This window comes from Phaeodactylum tricornutum, chromosome 18 (assembly GCF_000150955.2).
Source record: "Phaeodactylum tricornutum CCAP 1055/1 chromosome 18, whole genome shotgun sequence".
In the NCBI taxonomy this organism is placed as follows: domain Eukaryota; phylum Bacillariophyta; class Bacillariophyceae; order Surirellales; family Neidiaceae; genus Phaeodactylum; species Phaeodactylum tricornutum.
The window spans coordinates 30,048-48,735 of record NC_011686.1 but is presented as its reverse complement, the minus strand read 5'-3'; the positions used below and the strand labels follow the sequence as shown (position 1 = coordinate 48,735).

Below are 18,688 nucleotides of genomic sequence, written 5' to 3'. Positions count from 1 at the left end.
GTCGGTCGTCCCAAGCCCCCCACGTCCCAAAACGCGGCGTAGAGCGAAAACAGACGTGAAATGGGATATCAGCCTGTCATTTCGACGGCCTACGAAAAAAGCTAACCAATCTCCATGTCTCATCTAGTACGACCGAGTAAGGAGGGGATGACGGACGATTTAAGGTACCCGGACAATGATGTCAGCACTCACATGAGCCTCTCTACGCAGACCCTCGACATGGAACAAGTAGGGGAAGGCCTCGTTCGAACGCGGCCGCAGCCGCAGCAACGAAGACGCAGGACTCTGTGCAATCCAATTCACTGGCAACCCAGAACGCTGGTGCACCAGAAAAGGCTTGTCTAGACTAGTCGATACGTTTGCTAGTTCGGCTCACCTTTCCTTTCTTTCTTTCTTTCTTCCTGCCTGCTTGATCATGACGATTCCGGCAGGTATTCCTGACTCGCTGCGGCTCCAGTACGAGGACATGCACAAGATGCGTGCAGTGATGGAAGCCCTCAAGAAGAACCAGGAACTACGGGGCGTGGAAAACCTCAAGAAACGCATGGCCGAGCGTGCGGCTACACATACCACTTGGCGTCAGATGAAGGGTATGCAACTTTTCATGCACGAAATCAATCACCCCGGGAACAAGCCCTTTGTCATCGGCCTTGGGTAAGTTCTACCATCATAGGATTCTCCTTACTAAACTCCGGGTTCTATAATACTTTCAGCTCTTCTCACCCGGTGCCGTTTGCTCTTATCACAGTGTCTCGTGCAGCATGTTTCTATATGCCTACGCCAAGGGCCTGGGAAGCGACAAAGCCAAGGCGGAGTCTACGTACTGGCAGCGCTTCCACGCCAAGCATGACTAAAGTCCGTTCGTCTTGGATAGTAGCAATAGTGGAAGATTGAACTATGTAGAAACCTGTCTTACCAAAATCTATGCTTCGTATACATAGCTTACCGCCCCATTTGTTCTGCCACTACCATTTAAGACCTAAGCAATGTCCGGAGGCAAATATTGCCCTCGTGGACTCGACCGAAAGGCACGCTCGATGAACTCTCTCGAAGCAACTTGCAAATCGGTCATCTCTAAATTCGCTACTATCGCGACGTCTTCCTTAATGGATGCCTCTTCTACCGTCGGCATGTTGTAGTGCAATTCAAACCCCAGAATGAACCAGGCGACGGACGTTATAAATGCCAAAAAGCTGGCCGGTCCGAAGTGACAAGTCGACGATCGGCAAAGACTGCCGACGAAAAAGAGCAACACGGCTATTTGGCAAACCCCAGCCAAAATCGCCGTTCGCACGGCCCACCTCCAGAATCTACCATTGGCTCGCCCCGAAATCAGATACCACCATAAAACAACAAGGCTGTAGGTTCCCGCCATCAAGGCCGAAACATTCAAAACGCGGGCGACAACGGGACCATCGCTCTCGTGCTGTCCACTGTAGGGATAACAGTACGTGTAGCCGGCAAGCGCGCTATCCGCTGGACTGTATTTCCACAAGCCAAAATGCAGGGGAAACGAGTTGGAGTATTGGCCCACTATAACATCGACTGAAGCAAAATGGCACGAGGATCCAACGAAAAAATTTCCAAGCCAACCCAGTAACAGCCCCACAAGCCCAATGATGAGGAGCTGCACCACCCGGACTCGCTTGTGCGCTAAGCCTGTGTTCATAAGTATCGCTCTGGTATCCCCAGACATACGGACGGTTCCTGATCCATATAGGTGTTAGAGGGCGGTTGAGAATCAAACTCGGCTCGCAATTTTTCAACAGCACCCGAGAACGCACCGTTCAAATATTTTTTCTTTTGGTTTATTGATGTATCGATGGGGGCATCGGGAACCGCCCGAGATCTGGTTCGCTCGATGAACGTCTCCGCAAATCGAGCACCAGGGCCTCGGCGAGGTAGACTATCAAAATCAATATTTAGGGGGGAATGTGGATCAGAACCTGCCTCCTGCACTACAGCTAGCTTCCACAGGCGCCCTCCTTGACGTTTCGAATAATAGATTGCGCGTCTGTGTCGTGCGCGGTATGTCCTGGCACAGGGGGATTCGTTCCCAAAGACAATTTCACGGATGAATCCTTGAGATCAGCAATCGTCTGGTTTTTACTGAGTTTGTCTTGGTCATGCTTTACTGAGGCCGCTTGCGAGCGACACTCCGTATATGAGAAAGCCGTCAAGCCCGAAGCTCGAGGCGACGAGGCCTCCCTGCCAGAGGCCGCATCGCTTTTGGGACCGCCGATGTGGGTCGGACCTGTGGGTCGCAAATTTGCTTCACTTTTACTTTCTACAGTGCATTGCATGGCCTTTTATGCTGCCAGCTTCGGCGCTCCGAAGTCTAGTAAATGCAAATGGAGCAAGTTAGCATCGACTCCTCGATTGCTCCAAAATTCCCATAGAGTGATCGCTGCAGATGTAGGACATGCATGGCTCAGCAATTGAGACACACGGAACGAAAAACTACTTATGTAAAAGAGAAAAAGGAAGCATTGGGTCTCTGTGACGACAGCACACTATTTAGCCGAAAGCGTTTCAGATTTTTAGTAGAAGTAACAAAGAATTTTAAATGACAAATAATAAAATCTCATTTGTCGCAAGAAACATTGTTTTGGGAGTCTGGAGACCTCCGAAAGTGAGACCCATCTCTAGCAGTTCATATTGTTTGCTTTTTTCGGGAAATCCGTATTTACCAGCATCGCAATCACAGTCAGCAGCAAGGTATTTCATCAAATGAGCATATGTCAACATTGTGCATAAAAATTAATCCTAAACTATAGCCCTGCCGAGGCTTTCTGCTCCTGTTCTTGCCGTTCACGTTCCATCTGTCGAGCTTGACGAATCATTTCTTCGGCATCTTTGTCAGACACCTCCTGACCTTGAGCTTTCGCCATGGTGGTCATTGCCGCAACCTCGGCCCGTGCGCGGATCTCCTGAGCGTCAACCGACTTCACGTTCGCTTTCTGCGCAAGCTTACCCATAGTGAGAAACTCGCGACCTAAAATACGCACGCCTTCAGCTCGTTTGAGACGCGTCTCCAAGGGCAGAATCTCGGCCGCGTCGTGAAAGAGGCGCCGGCACGCTTGCTTCAGTGTGCGAGCAATATCTTGAGTATTGATCGCCCATGCAAGCTCCAAAAACACAGGAAGAGAAGCTTCGATCTTTTCTGTTGCTTGCTTCATGTGCTCCTCGTTTATACCTGATCCGCCTTCAATTGACGGGTTCCTTGTCTGTGCCTCCTTCTGCAACTTGTCAACTTCCGCGTAAGCCTTCGACCCTGCTCGGGCCGCTGAGATGCCTGCACCGAGAACCTTCATCTGATTGTTCCACGACATGCCGCGTTTCTTCATTTTTGCCGCTTGGCCTTCCATACCGAGGAACGACTGGTACGTTCCAAGAAAGACCTCGGCCTCCACTTCGAGAGCACAACCGATAGCAGTGCTGTACACATCCCCAAACGCGCCCTTGGTGATTTCGGCAGCTTCTGCTTGACACACAGCGACAAATTCACCTTCGTCTTGGGACCCACCAACAAACAGAGCGATCTTTTCTCGAAGATTGGTAGCGCACTCTACCTCCCGTTTGCGTTGCCTTAAAACGTCATCAGTAGAACGCTTCTTTGCCATCTCACGAAAAGCTTCTTCATCCATTTCAATCGGATCTTCACCCTGCGCATCCATACCCATTTTCATTTGATCCTTCATCAATGAGTCCGCTTTGTTGGCAATCCATAGCTCTCCAATGTACGGCTTTACAGCTTCACTTCCAAACATTACAGCAAAGAATATTCGTGGATCAATGTCCGTCATGCTCATCTGAACATCACTGGATTCTTGAATACCATGCTTGTCGTAGTGCGCGCGCGATTGCTCGTTGGACAACACCTGGTAGGCTTGTCCAAGTTCCTGAAACTTTTTTGCGGCACCGGGGTCTCCAGGGTTTTTGTCCGGATGGCAGACTCGGGCTTCCTTGTAGTAGGCCTTTTTGAGCTCGGCGCTCGTAGCGTTAGTAGAAACCCTCAGAAGCTCATAGTAGGCCCTGTCTTTGACTGTACGGTCCGACTCGGCAGACCCCGAGCCGCTCGCTTCGGCGGAATTTTTCACTTCCTCCTCCCGTATTTCTGACGCTTCACGGTCCAGCAGATAGAAATACCACTCTCGCTTGTTCTCATCCCACATCATACCAGCCCGAGCGCTGCGAACGGCTTCTCCCGAGTTGGCGATGCCTCGACCGACTTGCGCCACACCGACGCAGAGTCCAGCCACAGGAAGAGCGACAGCTGACGCTACACCGGTGGCGAGGCCGGCAACGAAGCCTCGCGCACCGCCCTGCTGCGCACCAGCTATCGGAGCGCCGACCAAAGTCGCTAGACCAGCCGCTGTACCTTTGCCAAAACTTTTTAGACCGCTGCTCAATCCGGCCCAACCGTCTTTCGGACGCCTCGTGCTAAAGAGAGCATCGAACACCTCTTGCTCCTGCAAAAGCGGCGACGAGTCACAACGTGAGACATCCCCGTCAGCATTATCGAGAAACACAACGGTTGTAAAATAGAACGATTGATTGGTGTCCGTTCTTCTACATCGGTACCGCACGACTCAGGATGTTCGAGCGGAAGTCAGTGTTCCCTTTTCGAGTTTCCACATATATTCAGGGAAAGGAATTACGCATCAAATCCAAAACAATAGATACTCGCTTGAGAGCGCCTGTAGTCTTTGTGGAAGGGAGTGGACCAAGTTCTCGATTGTAGCCAGTTGTAGCAAAAGTATCTGCGGACACGCCAATGCGAAACTACGTACCTGAGCCAATTCGCTCGAGAGCTCTTCATTGCTGTCAGGATCCGTTGCGGTTGAGAGTTCCGCAGGAATCGTGATTTCAGGTTCATCAGATTCCCCCATCGGTTTGCTAGATTCCATTGTCCTCGCAGGCTGCTGTAAAGAAAGACAATCGTATCACGAGAAAGTGGAGCTAACGAAATGAAATGATTGTAAAGGCGCAGAGGAAACTCGGAAGAAGATTCACGAGTGAAACGAAGCTTGAAAGTCACAAAGATGCTATCGCCGTATACAACACAGACGACCTTCGGGAAACTGATTCCGTGTGGAAGAATGCGCTCCACGGCAAGGAGAACACTTGATGTTCACTCGTAAGGGATGACAAGGACTAATTGGAAGATTAAGAACAAAGGATTTGTTTGTTGTCCCTCGCGTTGCAACGGAGTATACAGTTAGAGAAACAGCGAGTTTGACTGCAAAAAGTCCGGGAGACAGCGTCGAATTCCGTCTGTCTTCCACGGCGTTTCGCTACCCAATCGTTTTATGTTACCACGTGTATTTCCTGACAGTAAACTCGTCTTGCTTAAAGTGAGCTTTCACAAGTGTACATCAATTTACTATTTGAACTATCTAATGATTTACTATTTAGTCGTCGGTATAACGCAAAACGATACAGGGACATCTAACCACAGCTTTGTGGCGAAATCAACCTGCATTTTACACATCTAACAGACAGGGACATCAGCGATAAGCGATATCAACCTTCTGCATCACAAATTTGGAACAGGGACATCAAGCAAAATGCGATGTCGACCTGTCCCAGAAGCCATAATAGGACTTTAGTTTTCTTTCTCATGATGGTAGAGAGAAATAAGGGAGCGGTTCATTAGTGCCGATGGATTGACGGAGTTGGTATCAGCAATTTCGGCTTGCAAGTACTGACAAATCTGCTTAAAAGTAGGACGCTTCGATGTTTCGACGGACCACGCGTCTTCCATCATGGAATGAAGCATGCTTGGTAGACCGTGCACGGCTTCCGGGCGTTTGCCGGCTACGACAACATGATCGTAGAGCTTGTTCGTGTCGTACTTCTCAAACGGAGTCTTGAGCGAAATCATTTGCCAAAAGAGGATTCCAAAGCCATAGACATCAGCGCTAAATCCGTAAGGAGCGCAACGGATGACTTCAGGTGCCATGTAACGACGTGTTCCCGTAAGACCCGTTGCTTCGTAGCCGTCGGGGGCCTTGATAAGATCTTTCGCTTTCAATTCCTTCGCGAGACCAAAGTCAAAAATCTAAAAGAAGTGAAAAGAGATGTGAGAAAAGGATCCTCAACGAACAAGTCTGCCGTCGTCTACCATTGATGTCACATACCTTATAATTTCCTCGAACATCAATACCGATGTTCTCGGGTTTGAGATCGCGGTACAGAATTTTGTTCTTGTGAAGGTGGCGCATCGCGCTCGCAATCTCAAAGGCAGCAACTAGCCTTTCCGCCATGAGGCTGTCCAAAGCCTTGTGATTGCGACGCAGAAATCCCAAGGTGCCTCGGCTTTTGCGTGCAACGCTCTTCCATCCGCGGATCTTGACATCCAAAGTGTCGTAGAGACGATCCATGATGAACATAAATCCCGGTTCTCCGGGCGTATTGACTGTGCCTCGAAGACGCACAATATTTGGATGCGTGATAGTCGCAAGGAACTGCGCTTCACACGCAAGGTCGATTGCAGCATCGATTTGCTTCTGGCCGTCGATACCGTTCCTGAGACGCTTAATGGCATAGCGAGCATCACCGTTGCGCATGACTTGCGCGGACATTTGTCCCCGGACCATGCAGGCTTCGTCTAGGCCCTCCGGCTCATCTGCGACAGAAAGCTCATCGAGATCACTAATGTTATCTTCGAGATGTTCGGTATCGTCGGTACTCCCATCATTGGCATCGTCCAATCCTTGAAACGTGACACACGAATTCTTGCGCCGCGGCATTCCCGGAGAACTCGCAACGGGCGGCTGCAAAATAATCGATTTGGGAGGCGGTGGTGGTGGAAGACGCGACGTATCTAAGCGCGCCAAGACGGAATCGCAAGTTGTATCGGCAGGTGAAACTCCTTCGCACTTTGCGCAACGGCATTTATTGCAGTTCGCAAGGGAGAGGGCTTCAACTTGAAAGACAATACCAAATTCTCCACGGCCTAATTCGGGACCAACTTGTACTTCTACGCGACGAAAAGAAAGATGAGTCGATTGTATAACAGTTAACTAAATTGTAATCTAGTTTGCAGGGAATTAACGTACCTTCTGGTCCAAAACGAGGGGAAACTCGTGAAGGGTTCTCGTTCCGGCAAAAGAACTCCGAGTCCAAGTGCAGGTCTTTCAGCACCAACTCCGTACTCTCTTTCATTTCTTTGTGTTCCCTTTCATGTCTCGCTGATCGATTCCCTACATTACTAAAAGATAACGATTCGTGACGATATTGTCCGGAGTCTCGAGCTACAGAGAGAGTCCTTCGTTCATTTCGTTGACTTCGAGCAGTTGCGGCGATCATGGTCCTCGTGCGGGTTGCGATTTTTATGGCTGCGGCGAGTGAGTTGCTTCCATCGCTTGACAACGCGTCAATCGCGATTTCCACAGAGCTCTCAACTCACCTCCGGAAGAGGAACCACTTTCATTGGTCTAGAGCTGAGTTCCCAACCGTGCGTGTGGTTGAACCTTCTTGGTAAAAATATTCGCTCGAGGGAGTTTCACTCACCTCAACCAACTGTCATTCTGTGAGACAAATGACTTCTTTGACCTTCATATGTAATTCGGTGGATGGGACAAAAAGTTAGACTCCGACATCCATGGAACAATAAGTATGAAATATGAGAGCTGACTGGTTGGCGGTTTTGAGCGCTCGCTGGTGAGTCGTGTGGGTCGCTTTCTCCGTCCGCCGCTGCATTCTCCACGTCACCACACCATTCCTTCGAACCTTCCGGGGAAAACGCACACTAAATGAAAAAGTGAAGCTCTCCAACTGGAGATATGAACAAAGACGGGCTAGTTCGGCAGTTCCAGTTCATATCAGTCTCACAGTCAGCTACAATTGGTAAGCATAAGAGCGACTACAGCCTAGCATAAGGTACCATTTACAGCAACTTATTCTATCCAAAACTCTTCGATGGTGCATTTCTCAAAAACTACGCATTCATCAGAGATCAATAACGAGCCGCAAGGTAGTGTCGTGGTCCTTCTTCGCAATGGCCGGTGCCATCGAAGATGTTCTGTAATATTGCCTTTCCAATCTAATTTTGATCTACGCTTGGTATTTCTGGAGCCTGCTCGATATGGAGTCTTTTTCGTAACTTGTTCAAGGGAGTGTCCCACTCTGTTTCGTAATACACGTTCATCAAAGCACAGTAGGGAAGCTGCCGCCCTATTCGTTTTGCCCAAGGCAAATAATGGATCCACAGTATTTGCTGCTCCTGCTGACTCAACTGAAAAGAGCCTACAGTACTCGCAAACGCTGCTAGCGGTAGGCCGGTCTGAAACAGCTCCAACCACTTCAAGCCAAGCTCGCCCACGACGGTCGGTGGTAGCTGCGTCAAGGCGTGCCAGAAATCGTGGCATTGACGGTACCGAAGCATGACGTACGCCAATTCTTCGTCCTCAACGTAACGAACCTTATCCCGTCCGTCCGGATCAAAGTCATGGGTTTTCAAAAAAATGCCGTAGGCCTGACCAAACGTCACCGTATCGGCCGATAAATCAGCAGTTTTGGCTTCATCAATCAACCGTTCGTACGGTATACTAGCTTTCGAGACAATTGGACGGTCTTTCAGAATTTGTCTACCGACGGGATCACCTTTCATGGCCTGATGCATGCGTTGGAGCGCCAACGTCCCCGTCAGTTCTCCCACAGCTGCAACGGAGTCGGCGCGAGTAGGATCACGCAGAGCGGTTGCGGCATGCCTCAAAAGCAAAGCGAATCGGGCTGACGCGGTATCGGTCTCGCAATCTTTCGAAGCTTGGGACCGTGGCAGCCCATAAAAAGGTTCCGTGGTCACCATGCTTCTTCGGCTGGCCGTTTGGAAACCATGCAGAAGCGGGCTCGAACAACCGCAAGATCTAGCACAGTCCAGGAATCGGTCTACTCCCCACCAAGGCCTTCGGTATATTGCTCGAATCATGCTTTTTAGTGTGAACTATGCAGAGCTTACTGTTAGCTTAGTAATCTAAAGCACCTCACTTACAGTATTCATTTGCGAAGGCACCACCAGCGTTGTTGATCGTCTTTTGGTCGTGAACCACGTACTTCTTTGCAAACCCTGCCTGTGAAACCCTATCATTTGATGAGGGTCAGCGTCCGATTTGGAATTGCGTCTCCATTCGTTTACAGTTAATATTACACTCCAGTCTAGTAGCGCCCTACAGACGAGCCAACGGGATGCCAACGGAAAGAAACCTTCTCGGTCGGCGAATCGCAGAATCTCGACTCCATGAAGATGGGACAAACCATGGTGATGGCAAAGTAGTGGTTTACTGTTATTCTGAGCATCCTGGAAGAAGACTTCACCGTAAGCGACGTAGCTAGACACGTTTAACCAATCAAGTAGATTTAGTGTAAACAAACGACTCTTGTTCCACCATGGGCAAAGGAAAAGCCAAAGCGTCGAAAAGTGCCAACCGGAAAGGCAGCAAGAAACCAGCTTCCACACCCTCCACGGCACGTCACACGCACGCTAAACCGGGGATTGGTAGTCTCTTTGGTCCCATACGCGTGCGAAGCAAACGAAAAGGCGAGACTCTCGAGTTGAACTTTCCCAGCAAAAAAACGCAACATCTACTGAAAGCTGTTCATCCAGGAAAGCTGTCGTGGAAGATAGGAAAAAAATCCAAGAATGAAGACAGCTACAAGAAGAAGGCAGCTCGACCAACATTTGTACTGAATCTTCCCGAAAGTATTGGGCACCCCCAGTCTGTACCATGGATGAAACTTAGCAGGACAAGGAACCGCAGCTCGCCAGGGAGTGAAGGTCTCTCCAAATGCAGCCGAGGTCCGGGCCACATCATCCCATCGGACGCTCTTCCCGAAGAAACCAAGCTAAAGCTCGATAAGGAATTGGAATCTTTTGCCAACTACGTACGACTCACAGATGAAGAATGTCAAATTCGGGACTATCTCGTGGAGCAAGTCGAGCTGATATGTCGAGACTTATTCGAGGAATCGCGACATACGCTCTTCAATCGGAACAGCGAAGCAATGCAAGAAGCGGTTCGGGTTCAGGTGTTTGGTTCGTTTGGAACCAAAGCCGTTTGCAGTTTTCGAAGTGACGTTGATTTGGCCATATGGGGCGTGGTACCTGTCCAGAAAAGACGGCCTGCAATCATGTCCAAGAAAAACAGCCAAGTCACTCATTCGGAAAAGGTGGACTGTGCCAAGCAAGAGCGGAAACGAAAATGGCAGGAAGCGCTGGCGGCTGTCGACGAAGCTAATACCATGTCTCCGGACCCGATGACGAGGCAAAACCACTCACTTTCGAACGAGGATGGACCACCATTGAGTTTCGCGCCTGACAATGAACCGGAGCGAGCGGGAGTGATCGATCAAGAGGAGTCCCTGTTTGTCATTGACCGTTTCGGCGACGTCCGCAGTATCGACAGACTAAACTTACCCAAAACCTCATCCATCAATTCCTCTAGCTCCGTGAGTTTATCGCAAACGATCGGTGACAACAGCGGAGTGATCAAATCACAGGGTCATTTTTTGCAAAGTCAAAAAGCCGAGAGCCATTTCAAAGCCAATTCCGAAAACCCCATCGACGACTTAAACGACAAAGCTGCCAAACCTAAAAGGGCCAAGCCCAAACCTGTTGAGTCTGATGATGAATCTTTTAACGATAGTACTGATAAAATGGAAGCTTTCGTCCCAAACCGTGCTAAAAGTGAGGATCGGCACTTTGTGAGCTATTCGTCTGACGATGATTCCCACGACGGCTTCGGCGAGGAAGTGAGCGAAGGAGCAGGAAAGAGCGACCGTGACCTTGAGGTGTCGTTTTTCTCGCAAGATAGCACATCAAAAAGACTGGGACCGACCGGCTTGGCTCGGCAGCATGTTACTACTTGTTTGGGCCTCATTCGGAGGAAGCTTCAAAAACGGAAATTCGCGAGGTCGACTCTTTTCATCAAGACCGCGTACGTTGTTTTTGGCCTCCCAAAAAGACATATGTTACACTTCCATGGACAACTCTTACCTCAAGTCTCCTGTCTCCGTATTACAGAAGGGTACCCATTGTAAAAATGACGACCTCTCTTGGTTTTGAAAGCGATATTGCTATTGGTGGCCACAATGGATCGGATACCTCGCCTTACGCCGGTAGTCAAACTGAGAAATATCGAAGGTCGGTTTGGGTCGGAATATGCGTGGGCATGAAATTTATATCCTTCTAACTCTACCTTTTGTACTGTTGCAAAGCTTTGCGCCGGTTGTGCTGGCTTTAAAAGTTGTTTTGCAGCAAACCAATCTCGACGAACCATTCGCGGGAGGACTGGGAAGCTACAAGTTGTATGTGCTAGTAGCATACCACATCGAGCAGCATCTTTTATTAGGTGGCAATGACCGACCGAGTGAGATCTTCTTAGGATTTCTGTTTCGCTACGGTGCAATTTTAGGTTACAATTCACTAGATGGTACGATGACGCACTTGCAAAAGAACGTGCCGGTTGCAACTTTTGATGCTTCCATAGCTGATTTAAGCAACGTTTTCCTCTTGGAGCACTGCGTTGATCTGTTCGGTCGGTGCTGGCGCCGTCTTTGGAAGCGGACACGCTCGTCGTCGAAAAATATCGGATCCTTTCTCGCCGACATTGTGGACGTCAAAGCCTTGGCGAAGGAACGACAGTCGCATATACAGCGAGCAAAGGCAACTCTTTGCCATGAACTTGCAAAGAACAGTAACTCTTTCCATAAAGCACCGGTACGGAACTTCGTCGCACAGACATCCAGCACAAGAGCACATAATTTGTCCAGTTCAGCTAATGATGTTCGCCATCCCGCGGAGCTCACTAAAGCTGCGTCTTTGCCACGAGAAGCAACAGCTGCTGAACTATTGAAAGGTTACAATGTACAGATTGATCAAGAGCTTCCGACACGCCGCGAGTGAGTTTTATTTTTGGAGCTTATGACGTCTATTTTGCCACTAGCTGCTTTCGAAGAAGCCCCACATAGATTTGTTGTGAACGCTCCTTCGGGCTTTGCTGTCTTCCGGCTTTTGAATCCGCGCAAAATGTTGCCCCACCCTGTAGTATCTCTTCTTTCCGTCAAGGTCAACGAAGAAATGGTAGCGTCCTTGGTCGACTTTGCGGCTTTGCTTTTGAAGCGCATCTTTTCCAATTTTGTCACCTCGTCCCTTCGCCCGAGTTTGGTCTCCGTACCGCAAAACACGATTCCAAAGTTCACCCGTCCAGGTCGGCCACATAATCCCAACGAGGACGGCGCCACTGCTTACTAGCAAAGGGGATATGATGAAAAGAGCTCCGATGAGGTTGGTCCCAAGTAAAGCCACAAAGACAGCTGTTACCCTGTTGGTATAGTCGGCAACTCTCGATTCCGATAAGTCCATCCGAAGCCCCTCCAGGAACTCATGCAGTTCCTTGTTGTCCCTCCCAGTAACCGAGTTCAAAATTGATCGAAGAGATCTACCAATCCAATAAGCCGCGTCATACACAATTTGTACAAACCTGTAGCGGGATTGGCGCCGTCTGCTGCGTAGAGTCTTTTTCAGGCTTGATTCCTCTACGAGCCAGAATGTACGAAGGGCTGCTAGGGCCTTGCGCCCGATCTCATTTTCCTTTTCCCAACGATCGAAGGCGATCTTTCCTTCTACAAATCGAGCGTTCCATGCATCAACTTTCGCTTGGATGGCGAAGCGCTGGTCTAGTGATTCGTACTGTTTGTAGTAATCGTAGGAGAGTTGCCCGGTCTTGTACATAAACCATATCCGTTGAAATGTGTCGTACAGTGAAAGATACACTTTCGCGAATCGACGCCCCAATTGAATAACAAATGTAGATATTGCATTGGGCGGAGGGCGTTCAGGAAGTTGCTTTGCCGTCTCATGTCCGAACAAACCGCCGAGCAGAGCTCCGATCAACCAAAAGCTTGGAAGTACAGAAACACCAAGTACAGCGCCAACGAGGCCAGATGCAACCGTTGAACCCCACTTTATACTTCGGTAGCTCAGCAGAGATGGCTGAGGAAAAGCTACTGAGCCCGGCGAATTCTCCTTCTTTATGTGTTCTAAGTTTTGATCCGTGATGGATTGTCCGATTCCTTCCATGGGGTTAGATCTATTCATCATCTCTGACGGGAGATCGGACAACCGAAGGTACCCGTTGCTCATGAGGATTTTTTCCAAATCATCAACGGTTAAAGTCTCGTTTCGGCACTTCCCCGCCAAGTTCAATGCGTACACCTGGCTTTTTTCCGCACGGCGCAACGGTTTTTGTATGCTCCGGCGGCGTTGAGTTGCAGGGCTTTCCTTCGATGAAATGGTCGAGGAATCTATGCTTCTTCGATCGGATAGCAAGTGACTTTTTCCCGACAACGTTTTATTTGTGGCAAAAGAAGATTCACTCACGCTAGGTGGAGTCTGCACTGTTGGTGGCTCTGTTGATTTAAGATTCTTCTTCGGGCTCACTACGCTGCACGGAAGTGTAAAGTTGGTCTTTTCACTTCCATATGCATTCGTCGGCGAGTTGTCGTTTGCATCATTGGAACATGTTTTTTCCGCGCTAGCTTCGAAGTGCGATCCCGCCGCAGAGTCCACACTTGACGCCTTATTCGGAGTTCTAGGTAGGAACCTAGATAGAAATCCCAATTCCACATTTTCCTTTCGGTTTTCGCCTTTCTGCACAAACAGCCTTGAAGTCTTGGGCAAATGCAAGCTTATGATTGACCATTCCTGTGTAAGTGAAGGCGCTTTCGGAAACCGATTCAGCTGAAATGCCTCTGTCGACTGAATAGGTTGAATTGTAGAGACGCGGGATAAGAAGCACATCAATGTGATTGCAGACAACCTTAGGAGAAGTGTTTTTCGCTCATTTCCAGAACTTCTTCCATCGGCATAATTTGGGGAGGATGCCGCCATGTGCACTAGAGCGTGGTCCAAATACAGTTGATGACTCTTAGCTGTTATCCGGTCGAACCTAGCGTTTCGATCGCGGTCATAGTCGCATAAACTCCTGACTTTGTGAGTGGGATGAATAGGAGAAAATGAAAAATGAGTTCGATCATGGTCGAAAAAAACTTCCTCTAGAACGGCACCCTGTTTTGCCCAATCAAGGTAGACAATTTGGGACTTGTAGAATCCGCATTGTTGAGTCAGGTGTAGGGTTACGCTATAGACGAATGAAAACTCACTCTGGTGAAGAGAGCCAATTTCCTCAAAAGACGAACCAAAATGCCGCATCAATGGAAACAGCTACCTGTTAGGAACGTCCTCGGATGTGGCGAAGGATCTCATAGCCAAGCCTCGCGTTACTATCTGAGAGGATGGCTCACGCTCTACCGTAAGTTTCTGAAATTGCTCAACGCTCCCCTAATAATACGACTGTACCCGCTTATCTCTGCACCCTCATAGACTTACCATTTGTTCAGGCTGACCAAGATTGCAGGATTGCTTGTGAAAACTCTTGCCAAGCCTCTCTCAAAACGGATAAAACATGAGTTCTCCCGGTACCCAGTCACACAGCGTCTCCTCATTAACATCGGACAAACATCACATCAGTTCTCGTCTCGAATGACCATCTGGAGTGCTGGCTACAAAGTTCGTAGTATCACCCCACTGGAGGAAGAAAAGGCAATGAAAGAGGGCGCAGAACTAGTGGGAGAAACGTTCATTTTAAGTGTATCGGTAGGCTGGCTACTCTGGGAATATAATCGCAGCAAAGAAAAAGAGAACGACAAGGAATCGAAAAGGAGGGCTGCGTCCAAGGCAGAGAGAGATTCCTTGCAGGCAAAGTTGCATGCGTTGGATGCCCGTCTCAAGGCCTTAGAGGTTGTTGTAAAAGCCAACAGTGAATCCCTTCTTAATCTCGGACCGAAATATGTTGCGCCAGCTAGAGAAGACATTGTTCCAATTGACGATACAGATCAAAGCAAGGATTTGCATGTATTGAAAGGAAATGTTCCAACAGATACATCTAGGCAAGCAACCGGAATATCTGTGACAAGTTCTCAAGGCGAAATATCCAATGGCGGAAGGTGGAGATGGCCTGCATGGTAGTGCATCTGCTTCCCTTGCCTAACAATAACATAGACCCTCGCCGAAAAACTTTCCGATTCCTGCTGGAAAAGTTTTTTGAAAGGGTTGTATACCTCTACATAACGGAACTTCCGTACTATTTACATTCAGGTTCGAAAGCACCACTAATGCTTAACGCAAGTCAACTGAACCTAGAAAAGTTCATACAAATCTACAACCAGGGCCTTTCGGACTTTTGTGTTTATCTGTAGTTGGGCACCATGAGAAGTAGACAATCGGAAAAACTATCGTAGGAGAAATCCCTCCTGCTACAGTGTAAAAAAGGGATGACATCCAAACATGCTTATCTCTCATTGCTGGTGCAACTGAATCCAAACGAATGATTACGACTTATAAATCAAATCTAAACGATGGAATGATAGTAAGCTACTCTTTTGCCTTACAAGATCTTCCCGATGTTTACATGCCATCCCTAGACGTCATACCAGCAAGAAACTGTTCTCGCGCCTGCCGAAAGGCTTGACCGATAGTCATATCGCCAGGCGCTACTCCGGGCGCCATTCCTAGCTGGGCACCTTGTCCATGTAGACCTTGCTGCGAATCATCTCCCACTCCGTCATCATCCCGTAGCAGAACGGCCGAAGCCAGCTTGGAACCGTCTACTTCCAGAATGATACCGCCGTCGCAGTGCTCATCGATAAGCAAGAAGACCAGTTCGAGATTATCCAAAACCATGGAGCGATCAGTGGATCCACCCATTAAATGGCTAAGAGCGTCGTACATTCCCTCGCACAAGTAGGCAAGTACAAGCTCGGATTCTCCTGGAGGACCAATGTGCACGACACGAACATCTCCACCTGCGCCTCCACCGATGGCGCCCCCGCAGAAAACTGCAGTTCGTCCTTGGCAAGTGACGACTTCAGCGGCATCGGGACGAGCTGCAATACCGGCGATTTTTTGTTGTAACGCTTTTTCAAAGGCGTCCCGTCGTTCCTCAGCAGATTTATCGTCTTGCTTCTTCTTTAGGAAAGTACCGTAATATTTACCGGCAAGACGATTTCCGTCGCCATCGAGTACTAGAATTGCATCAACCTTGGGAAGGAGAGGAGGAATGCTCTACGAAGGGGAGAATGAAAGCACCCACAGTGAGGCTTGAGTACCGAAAAGAAGAAACTCAAAATCTGAGCCTCGAACACACGGGCATGGGCGAAGATAAGATATTTGCCATGCCGAGAAACGAGCACACTATTAAATTGGAGACCAACCCGCAAGGCCCATTATGTTAAAACAAAATGAAAACGTTGGAATTTGACATACGATGCTATTCAGAATCTGTCACGTACCGACATTCTGGATGAAATTGAAATGGACTGTAAAATTGATTCCTTGCGTGGAGCGAAGCTTGCACTGGTGCAGGAATCCTTTTCGACGTAAGGAGTGTATTTACTGTCACGCAGGCATTTTACACCATGGTCATTTTCCTCGCATCGCATGACGCCCAGCAGCGCGAAGCCGATATTTCAAATACGGACGAGAGCAGACCTAAGGGGAGGGAGATCCCAGGGAGAAAAGGGAAAATTCGAATATTGAAATTTTGAAACGTGTCGGAAACCAGGGGCGCACAGCTCATGATCAGCAAAAGAGGAGTGGGGGGGGGGGGGGGGGGGGGCAGCACTGCTCACACCAGCGGCTCCAGCAATCCAACATAAGAAGAATGACTACTGGCGAGGCCGCTCTAACTGTAAATGCGTTGTTTTGGGCCTAGAAAAACCCCACATCAAGCATCTGTTATAACGGATTCTTCTATACTCACGCAATGTATTGTTGATACAATGAGAGAGTAAGATGAATAAAAGGGGAAAACCTTGTTAGGCCCCAATTGTATTGTAATTAATTGGTAACTCAATTGGTTTGACCTTGACTGAATTTAGAATTGTGAGTAGAGACAACTATGGATGTAATCTTTTCAAGTGGAAACAAATCCCTTGGAGCTCCCTTAGGAGTCTCAGTAGAATCAGTACAACTCTCCACGGATAGTCACATCACCGGGATAGTAATGTTCTGGTCAATTGTTTTCAAGGAGACCGTAGCCTCTGTACTGTCTTCTATGCATTGATCCCGCAGAATCCAGATGACTGCAAATGAATGCATATGAATGCAAATGAATGCAGATGAACATGAGACCCTTTGATCATGTGCAGACTTATCTGCTTTGATTCAATCCCAGTTTGTAGACGTGGAGAAGGTATTTTCTTTACCTCTCAAGGGACGACCATAATAGAGAAAATCGCTGATGTAAAGATGATTTCTTGGTCAGCAAGACATGTCGTCTTGCGTGTCACAGTTGCTGCATCCTTAGATGCATACACGTGTCACTTCGCACTGCCTTCGCAAATGACATTTCGGTAATGACCCGAAAAACGTTGCCTCTATCCGCAGCGTCGTACAGACGACGACTGGGACAGTAATAAGGCTGGCAAACATGGCCAATATTCAGAGCTAGGCACTATGCTAGTTGAATGTTCCAACAACAATAGCTATGACAATTGCTCACCTTAGTGGCAAATTGCAGTATTGCGTGGCTATACTTTATCAGTTATGTGCGTGTTACTCATTGTTCTCGTACAGGTGTTTTGATTTATGTGAATTGTGCCCCTATTATGTGGTTTTCTAAGCGCCAGAACTCAGTCAAGGCCTCTACTTTTGGAAGCGAGTTTGTTGCACTTAAGACCGCTACTGAGATGATTTAAGGTCTACAATACAAGCTACGTAAGATGGGTATTCCTATTGACGGTGCTGCTAGAGTTTTGTGCGACAATATGTCTGTGGTTTATAACACGACAGCTCCGGAGTCAATGTTGAGGAAGAAGAGTAATGCCTTTGCATATCACTTTGTTTGTGAATGTGTTGCCGCGAAAGTTATCAAGATTGCATATGAACCTACGGATACAAATTTGGCTGATGTTCTTACAAAGGTCCAGCCTACTCCGAAATGTCAAGAACTCATACGGCAAATTTTGTGGTGACATTGGTTTATTGAAGGGTTTGCCGACTTTCCCGTTCTCGACCGTCATTCTGGTTGGGACAAATTGCATTGCATTTGTTATATTGCGTGCAGCGTCGTGTGTGTGTGCCTCTATTTTTCCCGTTGTGGTTTTGAGGGGACACATAGTCCTATGTGTGTCATAGTTCCAATGTGAGGGGACTAGAAAAACCCCACGTCATATGTACGTTAGACTAAGACTGGTCTGCTCAGGCAGATAAAGGTATAATTTGTGTTTTGCTCTGTTTTGTAACTACACTAGTGATCTTGTGCTATTCTAGTGCAATTCTAGTTGGTTATTGTTGCAGTTTTCTAGGCCTAAATCCCGCAAACAACCGCAAATATGATTTTAGAAAAAACCGCAAATAAGACTGAAACACAGCAGACAAGACTGATTTTCCCAGAACTAACATTAGTGCAATTCTTGTAAAGACAGGACAAAATCTGCACAATCTCGCTCCACCATAGCTTGTTTCAACCATGTGGGGCTCTTCTTCTCTTCCAGTCAACCTGACAACCCGTCTCCCAACTGCAAGACATCTCCCTATGGCAAGATGAGTTTCCTGCAGGGTCACAATGTTCAATATGGATTGTAGGTTACTGCACATGACCCTGTCAGCTCTTGTGTCACAAGT

At 48.2% G+C, this 18,688-nt stretch overlaps 8 protein-coding genes across 8 annotated transcripts; 3 read left to right on the top strand and 5 right to left on the bottom strand.

Annotated features, from left to right (window-relative positions):
• Positions 1–316: 316 nt before the first annotated feature.
• On the top strand, positions 317–917 carry PHATRDRAFT_48507 (predicted protein). The gene is made up of 2 exons (XM_002183112.1): positions 317–654; positions 749–917. The coding sequence occupies exons 1-2, from the start codon at positions 416–418 to the stop codon at positions 852–854; spliced, it is 345 nt and encodes a 114-aa protein (XP_002183148.1). The 5' UTR covers positions 317–415; the 3' UTR covers positions 855–917.
• A 62-nt stretch (positions 918–979) lies between these two features.
• Positions 980–2,376, bottom strand: PHATRDRAFT_48506 (predicted protein; the record flags this gene model as incomplete). The annotated part of the gene is made up of 1 exon (XM_002182984.1): positions 980–2,376. Exon 1 carries the CDS (start codon positions 1,694–1,696, stop codon positions 980–982), a length of 717 nt encoding a protein of 238 aa, XP_002183020.1. The 5' UTR covers positions 1,697–2,376.
• A 527-nt stretch (positions 2,377–2,903) lies between these two features.
• On the bottom strand, positions 2,904–4,490 carry FABZ_1 (3R-hydroxyacyl-[acyl carrier protein] dehydrase; the record flags this gene model as incomplete). Its single annotated transcript, XM_002182983.1, has 1 exon — positions 2,904–4,490. A coding segment is annotated over one exon (1,587 nt), but the record flags the coding sequence as incomplete, so codon positions are not given.
• A 1,196-nt stretch (positions 4,491–5,686) lies between these two features.
• PHATRDRAFT_7778 (predicted protein) lies at positions 5,687–5,992 on the bottom strand (the record flags this gene model as incomplete). Its single annotated transcript, XM_002182982.1, has 1 exon — positions 5,687–5,992. A coding segment is annotated over one exon (306 nt), but the record flags the coding sequence as incomplete, so codon positions are not given.
• Positions 5,993–8,050: 2,058 nt separating this feature from the next.
• PHATRDRAFT_38985 (predicted protein) lies at positions 8,051–8,815 on the bottom strand (the record flags this gene model as incomplete). The annotated part of the gene is made up of 1 exon (XM_002182981.1): positions 8,051–8,815. One exon carries the CDS (start codon positions 8,813–8,815, stop codon positions 8,051–8,053), a length of 765 nt encoding a protein of 254 aa, XP_002183017.1.
• Positions 8,816–9,113: 298 nt separating this feature from the next.
• PHATRDRAFT_48502 (predicted protein) lies at positions 9,114–12,732 on the top strand. Its single transcript, XM_002183111.1, has 4 exons — positions 9,114–10,940; positions 11,072–11,146; positions 11,221–11,699; positions 11,744–12,732. The coding sequence occupies exons 1-4, from the start codon at positions 9,394–9,396 to the stop codon at positions 11,764–11,766; spliced, it is 2,124 nt and encodes a 707-aa protein (XP_002183147.1). The 5' UTR covers positions 9,114–9,393; the 3' UTR covers positions 11,767–12,732.
• A 1,672-nt stretch (positions 12,733–14,404) lies between these two features.
• On the top strand, positions 14,405–14,848 carry PHATRDRAFT_6697 (predicted protein; the record flags this gene model as incomplete). Its single annotated transcript, XM_002183110.1, has 1 exon — positions 14,405–14,848. A coding segment is annotated over one exon (444 nt), but the record flags the coding sequence as incomplete, so codon positions are not given.
• Positions 14,849–15,595: 747 nt separating this feature from the next.
• Positions 15,596–16,108, bottom strand: PHATRDRAFT_7018 (predicted protein; the record flags this gene model as incomplete). Its single annotated transcript, XM_002182980.1, has 1 exon — positions 15,596–16,108. A coding segment is annotated over one exon (513 nt), but the record flags the coding sequence as incomplete, so codon positions are not given.
• Between the last annotated feature and the right edge of the window lie 2,580 nt (positions 16,109–18,688).